Consider the following 18,506-nt stretch of genomic DNA (forward strand, 5'->3'; position numbering starts at 1 on the left):
TATAAAGCTAACACAGAACTCCTATAATGGGATCATTTGACTATTTAACAAACACATCAACAATAAGGCCAACACAAATAAATGTGGTGTAATATTTGCTGTCATTCAGTAGAATAGACTTAGTAAAGATGGAATATAATTTCCATATGCATGTTTAAATTACTGTATTATCACCTGACTATAACAATATTTTTGTAATCATTAATTTAGAATAAGTCTTTTATGTCTTCATCAGAGGACACCATCTCGCATGGCCATTTTTCTACAGCAGGACAGAAAGGACAAAAAAGTAACATGTGTTTTTTGTATTTATGCATTGTATTTATGCATTTATACATTGGTTGGTAGACAAGAGGAGAGTTGTTCAAAATAATTTGTATTGAGATACATTTTTGATGGTAAAAAAACTTGACAATTGGAGGATCATAATCTGCATGCACCACAGGAGCTTCTTGGCCTTGAAGGCCACAGCTACTTATGGTAAGCAAGTTCACATTACCATCTGGAATCTGACCGCAAGATATCGCTAAATATTTCCATTTCGACATACTGTACCTTTAATACTGTAATAAAAATAATCTTTACTTTTCAGATATGTTACCTTTATGTTTTGAGAAGTAAAAAACTGGTCACCCTACAAAGAGCATAGCTTCAAGACGGCATGTTAAAGTAATCCTACTCTACATTTGTTACTACTCTACTGTTGCCGCTTTCTTCTTTTTCCTTTTCCTCTTCTTCTTTTTGCCAGGTGTATTTCCAGTTGTTACTGTTGCAGCTGTTGGGTTGTCTTCAGTCTCTGACGCTTCAGAGTCAGCAGGTCTTTTATTACACTTGGACGGGCTGTGTTGTGTCTCCTCTGGGGAACTGTGAATCAGAAGTCAGCAAACAGTCAACCTTCTCATCAGAGATCAGAGTACAACGGTTCTTTCTATAACATTAAAGTTTAAAGTTCCACTGGTGAGAAAGGTAAGTCAAAAAGACAAAAGCATATATATTTTGTACAACACCAATTTTTTTAAAAAAAGGTTGGCATGTTGATAAAAATGGCTTTTGGTGGCTACAAATTGTTGAAACTGATTATTTTTCCATTTTGTTGATCCATGAAAAAATAAATCACATTTTAAATATGATGCCAGTGTTTTTAAAAGAAAGGGTGCCAACACATTTTGTTTTTATCAACACTTTACAGAGCTTCCCAACTCTTATAGAATAGGAAATATACTTGAATCTCCTTTAATTACTGACCCTGTGCAAATAAGACTTTATTTCATATGACCGCACTCCAAACCTCAAGATTCAAAAGATACATTTACATGAATACATTACAATATCAACCCCGTATTTACCTTAACTCAGCGACTGGCTCTTGTTTTCTCTTCTGCACCTCGTTATGTTTCTCCAACAATGCCACAAAGAACCCATGTGTGAGGGTCTTGGTGGGGCTGGCACGCAGACACTGGTTGAGTGGGGGTTGGCCTCGTTCAGGCCATTGTGACAACAGATGAACCAACCTGGACACAGAAACAAACATTTTTGGGACTGGTTTACAAAAAACTGATTTATCAAGTCCAGCAGTAACACCAACAGTTTGCTCTCCTTTTCTCCACATGACTGTTACGGTTTACACTAAAATGTACAAAATACTTATTTTCAATTAAAACTGTAATGTAGTTCATTAACACTTTTGATATGGTTTAAATCAGCTTCTCATAGTATGTCAATAAATACTGTAAAGACTGTTGTGTGTAACCCAGTAAAGCTTTAGCTTTAAAATGGGATTACACTGTTCTTTATGATGCTTTTATTTTGCTTCTGTACTGCATTGCTTTATTTACTATTATATCTATCTGTTATTCTCCTCTATCCCTCTTTCCAACACCAACTTGGTCGAGGCAGATGTCTGTCTAACATGAGTCTGGTTCTGCTCAAGGTTTCTGCCTGTTAAGAGGACGTTTGTCCTTGCTGCTGCTACTTGTTAAATAATGCGAGGTGCAATGCTCATGGTGGATTAAGATGAGATAAGATCGAGTCCTGTCAGTTAGAGGGGACTGGATCGTATCCTGTCTTGATATTGGGTCTTTGTTAATAATATAACAGAGTACGGTCTAGACCTGCATTGTTTGTAAAAGCGTCTTGAGATAGCATTTGTTGTGATTTGGCGCTTTACAAATAAAGATTGCTTGATTATTTCCATTTTGATAAAGAGATGTGACAGATGAAAACAGCAAACTGGCCACAGATGGCCAAGAAGTTAAATGTTTTTATGGTTCAGCCTGCTCTGAAGAGGCCTAATGTTAGTTCTGACAAGTATATTGTACGTGTGTTTTGTGTATGCTTAAAAATGCTTTGTACTCTGATGAACAAATCGTATTCATGGACTTGTAGTAGACTGCTGCCATATTCATACAAGTTCTCATATTTTCTGTGTTGATATTTATGCAAAGGTAGCATCATATATTATCATTTATAAGTAACAAATGGCACATGCTGTAAAAATATAATGGAAACCCTGTCAATCATTCTCCAGAAATTGGTTTCAATATTAAACTGTTAAAATGAATGACAGTAGATGCACTGTTAAAGTCAGTCATTTACTGGCATCTCTGTAATCAGTATTTTACTGTTTTTTTTATGTATTATTAGGGACATTTGATGAAATATAAAACACAACATATATCAGAGTGCCATCTGAAATTTAAGACCTCTCAAAAGTGAATATAAAAGACTTTTTAAAACCCCAAGTTGTATTACTGTAGTTTAGGAATTTTCAGACTTTTGAAGGATCTACAGCAGGCAGGGATTCCCAAAGTGTGGGTCGGGACCCCCTGGGGGATGAATATACAAATGGGGGTTTGTGAGAGGTCTTACAGAATGTTTTTTTTTTTTTAAAGTTATCTAAAGATAGTATATTTTACCCACTATAGTTAAGAATATCGACAAAAATAGTAGCTAACCTTGAAAATAGAAAATGTAATGAGCTTTCTGTCTTTCTTTTTGCCAGATGACTCCTAAATTTAGGGTTAGTGAACAGTTAATTATCAAAAGCATCAGTAGCAGTAGGTTAATTCATAAAGGCACAGGAAACACAGCTACATGCTCATATAGGTAGGCTAGTTTTCTGTGGACCAGCTAAATTAAGCCACACTTAATCACTTTGAGGAACAGTCGGGGTCGCAAGTCTTTGGCACGAATATTTTGGGGGTCGCTGGTTGAAAAGTTTGGGACACCTGATCTACAGGAACCCTGTGAGCTGCATGCAGAAAAAAAAAAGTCTGCATTCTTATTTTTCAGTTAATTAACTCTAATGTTTCACATTTAGATAAAGCTACCAAGTTCTGGACCTTGGTGGCATAACATTTAATACAGCCCTCATCATAGAGACACAGAAACAAAGTGCTCATCAAAAACGGATCATACTGCCTTTGCAATACAATATTTTCTGGAAGCTAACACTGTATTGTACTTTGAAGTACATGCACAACAAAAGGTTGAGTTCATCACACACATTAGCATGAATACTTGAAAGTGAGAAATAAGGACCCAAACTTTGGCTCGTATATTCTGATACTCTCCTTTTTCCAACAGCTTTTTACCCTGTTCTTTAGAAATTATGTTTATATGGTTATCAATGTTCATGTGGATTTCCTCCTAGGGTTGAAAAATGTCATTCCATATGAATAATGAAGAATCACACCCCTGATAAATGGCAGTGAAAATTCAGATGGCCTGCACAACCAGTAATACTGGGAAAAAAAATCACCCACTCAAGTAGTAGTGGACAGAACTTTCAGTAGGTTTGTTGTGTGTGGGTGTGTGTGACTGAGTTACCTGAATCCAGGGTTCTGTTGCAAACATGCTGTTACCACGTCCTCGTTCTCCTGTCTGTGGACTGAGCAAGTGGAATACACCAAGCGCTTCAGGCCAGGGAATTTGAGGCCGTGGTTCAGGCACCGCAGCTGGAAGGCGGCCAAGGAGGTAAGGCGTGCCTGATCCTTTTCCTGGTCAGCAGCAGAGACATTATCCTGGAGACACACCATACCTGAGATACACACGGATTAAAGATCTCTTAGTAAAACCGCTTGAAACTCAAATTAAAGCAGCCCTCTGGTTTGTGACCAGGGGTATTAGGTTCCTATAAATAACCATCCAGTAGTATTATAAACTGATCTAATTAAGGTTTTGAACCAGCCATGGTTGAGCTTGAAAATATATACAAGTAATTTTCAGTGGCTGCAGCTGTCAGAGCAAAGTATTATGTTATTTACATTGACATTTGAAATGGATAATATTCAAACTTTCAGACTTCTTCCTGCTCATATTGGACTAAGATGACTGGCATACTGCAAATGACTCTGCTCTGCCACATTAAACATTGGTGTATGCAGAGCCAGAAGGATGTTAATTAAATCTCAATCTTTTAGCTCACTTGGTCTTTAGAAAATATCTTAACACTATAATAAGTTGATTTATGAACAACAAATGTAATGTAAATGTAAGGAATTCAAACTTTGTGTTTACATAATCACAATCTAAATTTTAGACATCATGCATTTTTCAAGCCAGGTTTTTGATGATTATATCCTCTATTAATTCAACATGTTGGCTATAATAATTTCTGAATGGGATTACATGTTAGATAATTAAGGATATGTTCACTTGGATCTTTTTAGAATCAAAATGAACTGTAGGCCCACCTTTCTTTCAGGAATGGATCTCTGACATGATGTCAGTCATTAAGATGGAGAGACTCAGGTTCCTGCGTTCTAACTCCATGAAGACATTCTCAGCTATCTGGGGGCCGTATCTCGCCTTCTTGGATGAGGCTGACGTAGCATGAAGGTGAAGGTCTTTATACATCCTGCAGACTTGATGCACAGCACCCCAGAGTATACTAATTGGCAGCTTTGTATGGTCTTTTTAATGATTTCTTCTTTTTTCTCAAATTTATTAGAATGTTTTATAGATATATATCTTTAGATATTTTTTATTTTTTTATTTTAAATCTCTTTTCAACTATTTTTTTGTATTTTAATTTTTCTGTAGATTTCTTTTTATTTGTCATTTTATTAATTCAATTCATTTTATTTTAGTTATTATTCTATTTCATCACATATGCATGTGCCCTTGTTTGGTCGACTTTGTTTTGTCTTGTTAAAATATTGAAAAGGTAAAAATTAAATAATTAAAAAAGAAAAAGAATTAACTGTAAGCTTTATGAAATAAATGATTTAACTCTACATTTTACATGGATTATGTGGATTTTGAGATAAAGCTTACCTCCCAGGGACTCGAGCCGTGAAAAGATATATAATTCATAAAAAGGCAGATGTTACTTTTTGCAAAGGCATGTAAGTTGAAAAAAATTTGGAACCACTGGGTTTATCTTTAACAATATTCACATGTTCTAAACGGCTAGCTTTGGATGTCAACAACTCAACGTGACACTAAGAAGTATAGTAGATAAGTGTACAGATAGATGATGAGACATCTAGATTGTTCTATGATGTACAAACAGGTATAACTGGCTACAATACCTGATCCACTGCAGGACGGATCCAACAAGATGTACTCAACATCTTTGAACTGTGAGCTGTCAGGGTTCACTTTCAGGAAGTCCTGATGTGCCAGCTGCTGACAGGTAACTCCAGCTCTGAGCAGGAGAGTTGACATGGTGGCCAGACGCTTGGCATCCAAATCAAAGGCAAACAACCTGCCCTTATTCTTCATGATGGCTGCAAGGTGGCTGGTTTTGTTGCCAGGGGCGGCGCAGGCATCTATAACATTGCTGCCAGATGGGGGGTTCAGGAGGTAGGCAGGGAGGCAGCTGGCTTTGTCCTGAAGGATTATGTGGCCAGCTTTGTACAGAAAGTGGTCATGAAAGTCTGTTTTAGGAGAAAAGACCAGCAGCTCAGACAGATGCATGTCCTTCACAAACTCTCTCTCCTTCAGGGTCAAGTTATCCAGCCTCGCGGCCTGTCCCAGGTAGATGAAGCCATCCCTCTTCAGGTAGTCCACAGCATCCTCTATAGTGGTCTTCAGGGTGTTAACACGCACATACCTCGGCAGCTGCTCACTGGCGAGACGCACAGGGCAACTTGGGAGCAGACCTTCATTCTTGCTGACCTTCTGCTTTATCTTCATTCGAGCCAGGGCCGCCTGCAGTCTTGGGCGATGCTTCATCATCGTGGTCTTCCAAGAGCCACCACATTTCAGCCCCTGACCAATGATCAGGTCATACACAAGCACTTTAGCAAGGTAGATTCTCAGCTTTGTCTGTTTCAGGAGCTTGGTGGTCTCGATGATCTCCTCGAGGATGGAGGAAAATCTCTGGGTCTCACAAACCAAAGCGAAGAGCTGCTTAATGTTGGGAAATTTACTGTCGTAGACCAGAGTTTTCAAAGCACCCTGCTTATTCTCGGCTTTCTCCAGGATCTCAGCTGCTTTCATGTACAGAGCCATGACGCTAATCAGCTAGCTAACAAGACGAAACACTTAGTTTATCTGCTTCTTGCTCGGGTTACTAGAGTTAACTGACCTGACACATTTCTCGGCCTGTCGGGGCCTTGTCTCACTTCTGAGCAGGGGACAAAACAACAACTAAAAAACAATCTTCTCATGGCTTATTTCAGTAGCTCCAGAAGCATTTTCTGGCCTGCACATGGCAGTAGGGTCGTGATTCCGGAAGTAGAAATCGACGCTCTGACGTATACATCTATCCAACCAATCACTGATAAGTTCCAGCTCATTGGCCCAGCTCATTGGTCCAGCTACAACCCTCTTCACAAACCACGCCTGTTATGGATTTTTTTTCCCAACTTTATTTTAGATGTACATAACAAACAATGGGTACGTTTATACAGTCTATGGTTCAGAAGCAGCATCATACATAAACAATCATTAAGGACTCAGAAACAGTACAGCTTCAGTTTGTAATTTAAGGTAAATGAGAAAATTATGCATACATAGAAAATGAATGATAAAATAAGTTGAGTAAGAAGAGGGAATCATTTTACAATTCAGTGCGGAATTATTTAAGGGAATCATATATTTTGTCTCTCAAAAACAAAAACATTAATATCCAGCCCCACCTCACCTCAGCACCCATCACCATTAACCATCAGGCAGTAGAAACAGTTGACAGCTTTAAATACCTCAGAGTAACATTGGTCAATCAACTCACATTCAACCAGCACACCAGTCACATTCAAAAAAGGAGCCATCAAAGACTGTCAGCCATCCGTAAACTCAAAGGACTCTATGTTGCCCCCCGTCTCCTTCTGCTGCTATATCAAAGCATGCATGCACAGGAAGAATGATGTCATCCACGGGGGTTAAGTTATAGGGATATGTACTTGAATTGATTAGTGAACTTGTTTGTTGTTGTGTGTATTGCTTGTATGTATAGGATGACTGGACTGCTGTTGCGACACAAATTGCCCCTTGGGGACAATAAAGATTTTCTAATCTAACCAAATCGAAGCATGACTTAATCCATCCTCCTGTACTGCTTCTACAACATGCTATCTGTCAAAAACAAGGCCAAACTCACACACATAACCACCACAGCTTCTAAAATAATCAGTCTCCCCACACCAAACCTCACAGACTTAAGCAACAGGGCCATCAGACGCATTGCAACCTCTCACACATCCACTCAGCAGCCACCTCATCCCACTCCCCTCAGGACGCAGGTACAGAGAACGGAGGTGCAGAAGGGCTGATCCCTGCTGTTATAGAGAGCCTAAACAAAAGGCCTCGCTGAATGATACGACTTTGTCTGAGTGTTGATGTCTTTGTGGATAGTTTGTTGAGCTTACAGTGTATGTTCTTGTGATTGTGTAGGTCTGTGAAAATGCAGAAAGGTGCGGTGGAAAAGAATTTCCCCAAGGGGACAATAAAGTCTAAAGTCTAAAAGTCTAAAAAGTGCTCTTGGTCCATTCATCATTTTCAATGATTTAGGTATATTTGGAATTCATTTAGAAAAACAACAAATTTGGGGGCAGATTTCATGTTTTTATGAATAAAGAATTTTGAGAGGCTCAGGATTGTTTTACAGCAGATTTCATCACTTTTATTTTTTATATCAAACTAAAAGTTATGTCATTTATTGAAAAGAAAATTGGAATGGATTGAATTATTACTTTTAACCAATCATGGATATCAGTTTAGCATGAGAAGAAAACATGGTTCGTCGACTCAACTTCATTTTCTCAAAGGGGGCATACATTTTCTTCAAATTTAAAGCGTGCACAGAGTAATTCTTTTGAAGAATAAATATTGTTCATAATTTTAAAGTGTGTATATTTTGCTTTAGGTGGTATAGGGAATGGGAGATACATTGTTCTTAATTTTTCTGTTGATTTTTTGTCAAATTTGTGTAAAATATAATTCCTGTTCTGTCTACCTGGGAATGATTTGTTGGCGGAAAAAAGTTAACTATGCGGTCGCCTTGGGGGCCACGATATTTCAAAGATGTAGATGTACAGAAGATCATCCTTCCACATTTACTTCAGTCAGTTTTATTCAAACCTAGATAGTGCTGTTAGAAACCACACATTAAACAGGTGCATAAAGCCGTAGGAAATATAGATTTATTTGTTAAATACCAGGAAATTCTCAGAAACATCCTCATGTAATATCTCAGGACGCTGAAGGACGGAAGTTGCTACAATATTAACAATCTCTGAGACAAAAATTAATAATCTGTTATTCAATTGTAACATAGCTTTGTTTGAAAGCCCTGTCTAAATGTCTATATCTGTAGGCACAATTAACAATTAAGCTAATGTAAAACCATTTTTTCTTTAAAAACAATACAAAGCAAAGTAATTCTTGGCCCAAAGTTTCTATCTTTTACCGCTTACTACACCTGACGTCCTGAAAGGTTTGGTGTTGCTCTGAGATGCTACTGTATAATGTCATCAAACAATAGCAGGTGCTTTCAGGGATTGTGTAACTATCAGAAGTCGATATTGTATTGGAACGGACTCGAGCTTGTTTGTATTGAGGTCCACACGAGCTGCCTTTCACTCAGTATTCTATGTCATCTTAACCAATTTTCAACAGCTTATAAAAATAAAAAAAAAGGTCAGAAATGGTGCAGAGTTTCTCTTTAACAACATCTCAGTTTAGTGTAATAAGACAAGTCAGTGTCAAGGTTTCTATGTGGAACACTGTCTAACGAGACCAAACTGTAGTGTGGCCCGTCAGTGTTTAGCAGCCCCACTGTACTTTTTAACAGTCTTCGTCTTTAAAGAGTTTTTGTATAGAAGCAGTCTCTCTGTAGTGTGAGGTGGCAAGCGGTTTCTCTTAGCTCTCACAATACAGGCTGCCATGGGACAGAGCCTGTCAAAACCCCCTGAGGTAGCTGGTATGGCTAACAGCTTCATGGCAAGGCCCCGGAGTCGGGGGAACCGATTAGCAGATTTCCAGTACAACAAGATGGAGTTACTTTCCAATAGTGGTTCTGATAGGTACACATCAAGTTCCGACATCTTCATGGTCTTAGCAGCTGGATGTAGGATGTCAACAACTGACTTACGCTTCAGGTCATTTTCACAGAATGTGTTACAGTTTTTATCATTTGAGGGGACACCAGATATCTCCATCAGTGTGCTGGCTTGGCTCTCCTCGTTTCCATACTCCTTGCCCCTCTTGTCTTTATCTGCCTCTTCAGAGGAAGGTGCTGAGGCCTCTGGGCTTTTTAACATGGCTTCCATGACGGCACGAGCCTGATACTTTGACGGCGGCGTTAGGAAACTCACTTGGTCCTCAACTTCAGTATCAGAGAAAGGCTGGGAAAACATTAAATCCATAAGTTATTGTTATGACTTTAGATAGGACTGGTTCATATTTAGCTATTCAATGTACACAGATATGCAGGTCTAAACAGATAATTGAAATCAACATAAAAACACAGACATCAACAGCTGGGGCTTCATTTTTTCAGCCCATTCTGCAAAATGTGTCCCAAATAAATGAATAAAATAATAAATGGATAAATGAACAAACAAACAAACAAAGAAATATAAATAGAAGCGTTTGCTCATAGTCAGTACCTGCAGTTTGATCCTTGGGTCAAGAACAGCTGCTGCAATCATGTCCTTCTGCTGAATCATTGCCTGGAAGTGTGTCTGGAGGCCTGTCCGCAGGGCGTTGTTAAAATGAGCATAGCTTGTGGTAAGATTCTGCAAGGTCTTATCAAGGCCAATGAGGGAAGGTATGGTTAAAGAGATAGTCACTCCGTTTCCTTGCAGGTTCTGGGTTTAAAGAGGAAATTAATTATTATACACTTTGTGGATATTGTCACTGCTTCACCTGAATGTAAACAGTCTTTTCCTTTGGGACTATGTCGCTATCCACAACTCAGTGTTCTCCTGCATTAAATGGTTTATGTATTATAACACATTAACGGGGCATAAACGACCATCTGTGACAACTGTTAGTCAAGATTGTGACTCCCAAGTCAGCCTCCTAAGCTGGGTCTTTCAACTAGTTTAAGGATCTGTTTTGGTAGCTGATTATCCAGTCTCAGAAAAACTAATACCTAAAGTAACCACCTTGGAAAAGTGAGGGATGGGTTAAGATGCAGATGCAGCAGTAGCTAAGGCTACCATGTTATGGGCATGCACAAATCAAATTACTTTCCATCGCTCTAGAGATAGGCTAATTGACCAAAACATTGTTGTTGGAATTAACGTTGCTTAAATATTAATCAGATTTAAACTTTCTCTTTTACCTGCATGGCCTCACCAAAGGGCTCAAGGAGACCAAGGATGTCAATCACTTGCTCTCTCTTGACCATGACCAGAGGCGGGACACTGGCAGTGTCATTAGCTTCTATCCGAGCCTGGGCTAGGAGAGTCATGATGGCGCTCCAAGCAGATTCCTGCACCATGCGGCGTAAAGACAACATCAAAGAGTTCCAGCGACAGTTGCTGGAGGAAGGGCACAGAGAGATGTTGCATTCCTTCAATAACACCTAAACAATTGAAGAGGACAAGGTTGAAATAAAGGCTGTTAAAATAACATCCATTTAGACCAATAAATCATAGACAAGAGTCAAAATAATAATTACACAGCATTGGGTCTTACTACTTCATACAGAACAGAGCAAACAACAACAGCAACTTAGTAAACATGATGAAAGTATGTCACAATGTTACTCAGCTTTCAGTCTTTATACATCCGGAAAATGACACAATAAGTAAATCAGTCTACCTCAATCTGCTTTCTAATGTAGACCCTGTGCCTGTCATGAGGTACTGTACCTGTTCCTAATGTAAATATATTAGTTGAGGTGCGACATGCCTCTTTTAGTATAAATCCACTTCTATTGCTGTCTTAAACAAAACCATGATAATCGGATCAAAGTAGTTTGTAAATAAAAACTTAAAAAGGGTCAAGAAGAGAGTACTATTAAGATGAGGAAGTCATAAACAACCACTAGAATAAGGTTAATAAGACTTGAGTCTTCCAGTGCTTCTCACAAAAGCTTTTCTTAAATGGAATTAATTTCTATCAATTCATCACAAAGCTCTAATGTATTTGGTTAACTGCTTCAATCCCTTGACAGCCCTTCTTAGAGTATTTGAGAAAACAAATGACCACATTAAATCTGTGGGACTTAATGGGTCCTAAAAAAATCTCACAAAAAGTATTATCAGGTTTTAATCTATTTAAGTATTCTTAACTGTATTCTGTTATTCTGCCATGAAACACGTTGTCCCCAAAGGCCCAATAGATATTATATTTGTGATTTACTGTATATAAACATACAGTTTACCGACAAATCTTTAAATGCCATTGAAGAGATTAGTCAGTTAACCAAAGGACACTGAACTTGAATAGGTTACTAATCAGGGCTACCAAAAAAATGACACTCGTGCCTCTCCTCATCTTTTAATGCAAAAATGAATACACTACCTGACCTCTGGGTGGTACCTTTGTCGAAAGAACATTAAATAGTGTAACATGCACTTTCCAAATCAATTCAATCAACATTTTTGTCCATTCTCTTACCTCACTCCAGTAGACACTGCTCCGAAAAAAAGCCACCACATTGTGGACCCGTGAGAGAAGATTTTCAACCACTCTTGAGTTCCTCAGTGCCTCCTTAATCACAAGCTGCAATGTGTTTGCAACACAAGTAGTGTTGGTCCCGATCTGAAGCCCTGTAAAAGGGGACTCTGTTTCAGACATCTGGTCCGACAAAAATGCTACTATCTCATCTCCATCTGGTTCTCCTCTATTCGATGAGCACATGATCTTGTAGTCACAGAACATGTTGTTTCTGGTGATAGCTTCCTTGGCCTGGTTGGTGAGGATGTAGCCAATACTGCGAGGGAAGATGCCAAAGCTCAACAGCACACCTTCGAGCTCTCTGGATACAGCAGTGCTGAGGTTCTTGTGGGTGAGATGACGGAGTGCCACGATGGGACGCCGGATCTGCCAGGAATCACTGACAAAGTGTAGCTGTACAACAATAATGGGCTCCTCCTTTGGATTGGATTGATCCCCTGCCCAGAGATCAAGGGTGATATGAATGACACCTTCATCACCTTGGCTTTTGGCAAGGCAGGATTGAAGGTCCCGGATGAGCTGAGGCTTGATAGTTCTCTCCACATCATCATATAGCTGTAGGCCAATGACACGCTGGGATAGCTTGTTGGATTCAGGTCTAATAGTGCTGATGAATGACCTGAAGCCTGCGCCTTCAACAAAACTGTGGGGAGCAGAGTAAATATACATTTTAACTGTACATTTTCAGATGAAGTGTTGGATGTATGATCTAAACTGGTACCTTGATGTCCATGTAAACATTAATAAACTTTTGTGCCAATGTAGCAATGAGACAGTTAGGTCTACAAGTCACCTGAGAGGCAGCATGTCTTCAGCAATCATCCTCAGTGCTGCATCAACAATCTTTTTGTTGTCTACTGCTGGTGCAGCAGCTGTGCTGGAGCTTGGACAGGAAGAATTTTGGGAAGACGACTCTCTCAACGATTCTGGATTTGGAGTTGGTGGAACGGGAACAGCCATCTTCTGATTGATTTGAATACTCTCCGTCTCTTTCTCTAGCTTAACCTGTGGCTGACCAAAGAATAAGAAAGCAACTGTTAGACTGCCATATAGCAATATCATGGAAGGAAATAATTTAACATTTACAAATAACATTCATGTATACAAGACCACTTCAAAAAAGGTAAACAGTGGGCCCCTTAGCTATTATGTTGACTTTAAACTTACCAATTTAGGAGTTACTGGTTCAGTGTCTAATACAACATCACACTTAAAGTCCACCTGTAACACAATATTTAACATGAATGCACAATACTTTAACTGAAAAATATCAGAAATAAGACCAAAGTATGTATTTAATAGCTTCACTGAATGATGATTAATAAATTCTTGAAAAAAAACAAAACAATTATATGTCTCTATGAACATAGCAAAGTATTTTGCTGAGCTCAGTTACCTCTCCTTCAACAAATTGTTGTATATCAAGGGAGATGCGGTCAGCCTCCTCTTTGTAATGACCCAGCTCTGCTTTACGTTTGATGGTGGAGTTCCAGTGATTTTTTACAGAATTATCCGTCCTGCAGGAGAGATGTAAAATGTCTGTTAAATTCTCACTTTGTTAAAAGAGACTGAAAAATAGCTCATCTGTAAAACATTGGCCCAATCTCAATGTCCTCCCTAAACCCTGAGCCCTTCTAGACTTAATTGACATCAGCTGGAAAGTGATTGAGGGCAAGAGGCTGTAAGGGCTTGAAACTGTATAACTAGGAATGAGACAGCACTTTGCGACTTCTCACTTGACCTGCGTGGCGTCATGCACTATTTTCACTTTCCTCAAATTCAAGGCGCTTAAAAGGGAAGGACTGATTGCCATGTGATCCAGGCTCTTAGAGTACAGACTGCTTAACCACAAAATGTAAAATATATAACTATAAATATATAAAATATTGCATATATGTCTAAAGATATATAGATTTTGGGTAATTAAGGCTGTTTTCTACATTTATACTTACAGGAAAACTGTTTTGTAAGGCCAACATTGGTTGTACCTTCCATGCTTCTTGTTTATCGTCACACTTTTTAAAATTTCATGTTACGCTGTTCGTTTATCCTTCCATGCTTGCGAGCTTCCCCTGAGAATCCTGTGTTTCACGTCACAATGCTATGAACTATGGGTAATTCTCTTACGATAAGGCTGCAAAAATGCCCACTTATGGAAAGGGGGCATAAAGGGCTCCAAAAGGCTGAGAGATCCCTCAAGCACTTGAAGACTTGACAGCGGGACAGCCCTGAGCCCTCAGAAACTCAGTGGGAATGCGTCTCAAAGTCAGTGAGTGTGGATATTGAGATTGGGCCGTTCAATGCTCAACAACCTACCTTCCTGGGAGCAGCTTTGCAATCTCAGACCAACGGTTACCCAGGACGGATTGGGCTTTGTAGATTATGAGGCCCTCTTCAGCAGTCCAGCAGCTCTTATTGATTTGTGGGTTGAGATGGTTGTGCCAGCGTTCACGACACTGTTTCCCAACTCGCCCCTTAAGGTGCCTGGCAATCAAAGTCCAGTGTTTGGTGCCATACTTTTCCACTAAGTCTACTATCTGTCCAGACAAAATATTGATGTAAATCAAGAGTACAAAAAGGGAAGCATGATATTAACAAAGACAATTGTTAAAGCTAAGTTCATATCAAAACAGATGGGCTGTGTGATTGTCTCACCTTTTCATCTTCTTCTCTTGACCAGAACCCCTTGATTAAATCAGGATCCAGGTACTTTACCCAGCGATGCATACACTGCACTTCTGTCCGCCCCTGTTAAAAGCAAGAAAAATGTCTAACTTTTCTCTCAGACATGGTCTTTAAGTGCAAGACTTTCATGATACTTGAAATACATTATCATTCCAGGATTAACATTTTGTACAAAGACTTATTCCTCAAATGATGCAAGATTAATTTGTAATTAACCTTTTTAACTTCTCAATTCTGATTGATCTTTTCTCTCTCACTCTGATAATGCAGCTTCAGCTGAGCACTTACTGGTAAATACTTGGCAACGGTTTCCCAATCATCTTTACCCAACTTGCTGGTCAGGGTTTTGAGAATTTCATCCTGCACACAAGAAGAATTAAGTTCAGTTAATGAAGAATTTAAAGTGAGGTTTAATGTCAGCTTTCAGGTATGGGTTAGCACAATCAGTTTATTACTTTTGACATTAGCGGCGTAATCCACGAGTTAACTGAAAGCTATGTGACAAAGGTTATTGAGTATGACTTTGTGGCTCTGCTTAGTTATGATCTTCTTGCTGGAATGCAACATTTAATTTCAGTCACTGACACTGATGTATGGCACATTTTGAAGTTATGGTGTGGTCAGATAACATGATCAAAGAATCGCTGACGTACACACATCAGAGGCTTGTTAGCACAAGAGCTGTCGAAAGTCTCTCTTTCACTCACCTCTTCCCGAGTCCATTTCACTGTACACTTACTATCACTCTTCTTATTTGCTGTGTCAGAGTCAGTGTCAAAGCACAAGCTACTATCTCGCTCTTCTTCCATTCTGCAACGAAACATAGAAAATGATACATTTTATTTTTTCACAATTGCTAAAACACTAATTCTAATTAACCAAATGACCAAACCCATCCATTAGTGCACTTATTTGAATGCAATGAATTATTAATTATTAGTCATTGTTTTTCTTTCTTAGTCAAAATTAGTTGCAAATATGGCTCCATTAACATATGCCAAATTTACAAAACTTAAAGCTGCTGTTGGTAGGAATTAGGGATGGGTACCTTTCACATTTGAACCTATACATTACCGATACCCGGTACCTGGGAATCGGTACCGGTACTCAACAGTACCAATTTTCGGTACTTTTGTGTGTTTATGTGGTAATAAAAGTTAATTTAAAAAAAAAAAATCTCAAATTTGTTTAATTTAACATATTTATTTAATTTAACATGAAATGAGCAGAAACAGGATTATATAGGTGATTAGATATATTAGCTGACACCACTGACAGGCTAGTGGCGTCTAATTGCTCTTTCGGGAGTTTATCAATGAACACACGTGAATGCCTGCGGACGGGGAAAGTCAGTTCTCCGTCTCTTTATAATAACAGGACACACAACTTACTTGTTGGGCATTCACGCACACAGGAACGGTTATAAACAGGGCAGGTAGTCGGAGCGAGAGGGTCAGTCTCAACCATAGATTGTATAAAGTAAACATAATCCTCCTGCAGTTCTGCCTCGCGGTGAGTGCGCGCACCTGTCAGCTGCAGGCTCCGTTTGGCGCGCTCCTGCGCAGATGCAGAGAGCAGCGACGTTCACCCCAGTCTCTGACTTTATTACAGGGTGAAAGTATGGAAACTCACCTCCTCTTCCACTCCCTCACAGTCACAGGGATGCGTTCAGGTACCGATACATGGTACCGTTTGATTTTACGTGAGTCGGTGTTCAGTAGTACCGACGGAATTCGGTCGGTACCCACAAAAGTACCGAATATGGTACCCATCCCTAGTAGTAATGGTGTAAAAAACATTACTTTTTTTCTGCTGGGTTTGGAGAAAAGGTCATAATGCCCATCGGTACTCATCGGTAAGTGGAGTCATTTGGGACTATTGCGAAATCTCTGCGTTTTCCAATGCTTTTGTATCAAGCAATGTTATTATTCCTCTCGTTCCCGTTATGAGGGACCAATCATAGCTAATCTCCAATCCTCTGTCCTGATTGGTTAAGGTGTGGCCCCTACTATGTCCACCGATTGGTTATGAGTCCGGCACTATCATGACTGCACACACCGATCTGTGTTGGGGGGGCTAAGAAGAAATCTGGTTGGGAGGCATAGTGTTGACATTTGAAGTCCCTCTCTCTGAACAGATGTGTACTTTGTGACTACCAACAGCAGCTTTAACACGCACATCAGGTCTGGTGAAAAACATCATATTTGTTTCACAAACAACTTTCCAAGAATGGCTCAATATCATACCTGTAACATTCCCATCCCCAAAATTTACATTTAAACATGGTGAAGGACTGCCTACAAGATCCATGACTAAGGGGATGTTGTACACTGATTTAAATTGTGCTATTTTTTACTCTTTCAAGGAACAAAAATCCTCCAAAATTACATTAATAATTATAATAATTTAACAGTGCTATTTTGTATTATTTTTAGGCTAAAAAAAAATCCCCAAATTAATAAAAGCCCCCCCCCCTTAGCTAAGTGTTGTGATCATAGAATGTATGAAATGTGATACAACCAGCAGGGATCAATTCATGTGTGAAAGGTTTGCACTTTGTAGACGGCGCCTGCGCATTCGAACCACAGCTGGCTGCTGCACATACAGACCAGTGGAAATGGTTCTGCTCAGAGTAAAGGCTTGCACTGATGAAGTTATGCTCGCAGTTTATCTAACTGCGAGGAATGGGTGTTATATCTGTAAACGCATTGTTCCACTGTTAAGTTATTGACCCGGTGACGCCGAATATTTCCAACTTAACCTTCCAATAGAAGACTGCGCTTTTGGTTCATTGATTACAGCAATGGAATATCGCAATACATGAGATGACACTTAATATCTTCGCAGGCAAACTTTTTGTAAACCCGAAGTAGGAAACAACATGAATCACGCGGGAACGCTTCTCACTTACTCTCGCGACATCCCACTCTTGTCTCTTTTGTTTCTGTTCACGAGGCAGACCGGGAGCTCACAACTGTCGTCCCTGGTAGAAACAACTTAATGACCACTACAATAAAAGACACTGGACATAACGAGTTTCAATCAGGTTTCAATACTTTGAATACAGAAGCCAATTTGGAACACCAGTGTTGCAATTTCCCTGGAAGTCAGGATCTGTTCAAGAACACAACTGCAACATTTCGCAACACACTCCCCGGAAACGGTCCATGTGAACCAGTGACTAACTGACGCTAATGGCAAATGGCTGCTCTTTTATGAATAAGTATCTCTGTAGGCTGTTTGATCCTGTTATCTTTATCCATAACTAAATAAATTTAGCTTACCACAATAAAGTGAAGGCATGTGACACAAATGATTGCATTTTTAAGGTTTAGGCTCTATGGAAGGCACTGCCCACATTCCATCAGTGCCAATCAGCCTTACCATGTGCTTTGTTTCTCATAAGACCACTAGATGGGGCAGTTGTGCAATATTGCAGATAGTTAGCTGCAATTTTGAGACTTCATATGTTAAAGTATGCAATTAACCTATGGAGCATTAGAAAAAATAGAATTAGTTGTCTCTACTGGTTTAGATGATCATTGCTTTACATGCTTTGGTTGCTTCAGTGACAGGTTCCATTGAAACATCAAAATAAACTCTGACTCTCCCAACATCTCTTGCAAATAAACTTCTTACAAAATTCTTTAAACTATTTCTATGAAGAACAATCATTTTTGTTTTTTTTTAATTAATCAATTTTGTCTTTGTTTTTCTGTTCTTTTAATTCTATATTTTTT

General features: G+C 39.1%; 2 protein-coding genes across 5 annotated transcripts; both read right to left on the reverse strand.

Annotated features, from left to right (window-relative positions):
- Positions 1-290: 290 nt before the first annotated feature.
- nsun5 (NOP2/Sun RNA methyltransferase 5) lies at positions 291-6,705 on the reverse strand. Its single transcript, XM_034696109.1, has 4 exons — positions 5,535-6,705; positions 3,829-4,039; positions 1,347-1,511; positions 291-864 (listed from the first exon to the last, which is right to left on the reverse strand). Exons 1-4 carry the CDS (start codon positions 6,457-6,459, stop codon positions 693-695), a joined length of 1,473 nt encoding a protein of 490 aa, XP_034552000.1. The 5' UTR covers positions 6,460-6,705; the 3' UTR covers positions 291-692.
- A 1,864-nt stretch (positions 6,706-8,569) lies between these two features.
- On the reverse strand, positions 8,570-18,161 carry mybl2a (v-myb avian myeloblastosis viral oncogene homolog-like 2a). 4 transcript variants are annotated; one of them, XM_034695902.1, is made up of 13 exons: positions 18,151-18,161; positions 17,678-17,749; positions 15,474-15,576; positions 15,055-15,126; positions 14,737-14,829; positions 14,398-14,618; positions 13,478-13,598; positions 13,249-13,302; positions 12,875-13,092; positions 12,022-12,724; positions 10,739-10,981; positions 10,059-10,259; positions 8,570-9,794 (listed from the first exon to the last, which is right to left on the reverse strand). In XM_034695902.1, exons 2-13 carry the CDS (start codon positions 17,686-17,688, stop codon positions 9,207-9,209), a joined length of 2,628 nt encoding a protein of 875 aa, XP_034551793.1. In that variant the 5' UTR covers positions 17,689-17,749; positions 18,151-18,161; the 3' UTR covers positions 8,570-9,206. The 4 variants fall into 4 exon arrangements, with proteins under 4 accessions (XP_034551793.1, XP_034551791.1, XP_034551790.1 ...); XM_034695900.1 differs by lacking the exon at positions 18,151-18,161 and adding an exon at positions 18,051-18,145 and having other exon boundaries at positions 12,875-13,086; XM_034695899.1 differs by lacking the exon at positions 18,151-18,161 and adding an exon at positions 18,051-18,143.
- Positions 18,162-18,506: the final 345 nt, after the last annotated feature.

Source organism: Notolabrus celidotus, chromosome 11 (genome assembly GCF_009762535.1).
Source record: "Notolabrus celidotus isolate fNotCel1 chromosome 11, fNotCel1.pri, whole genome shotgun sequence".
Taxonomy (NCBI): Eukaryota; Metazoa; Chordata; class Actinopteri; order Labriformes; family Labridae; genus Notolabrus; species Notolabrus celidotus.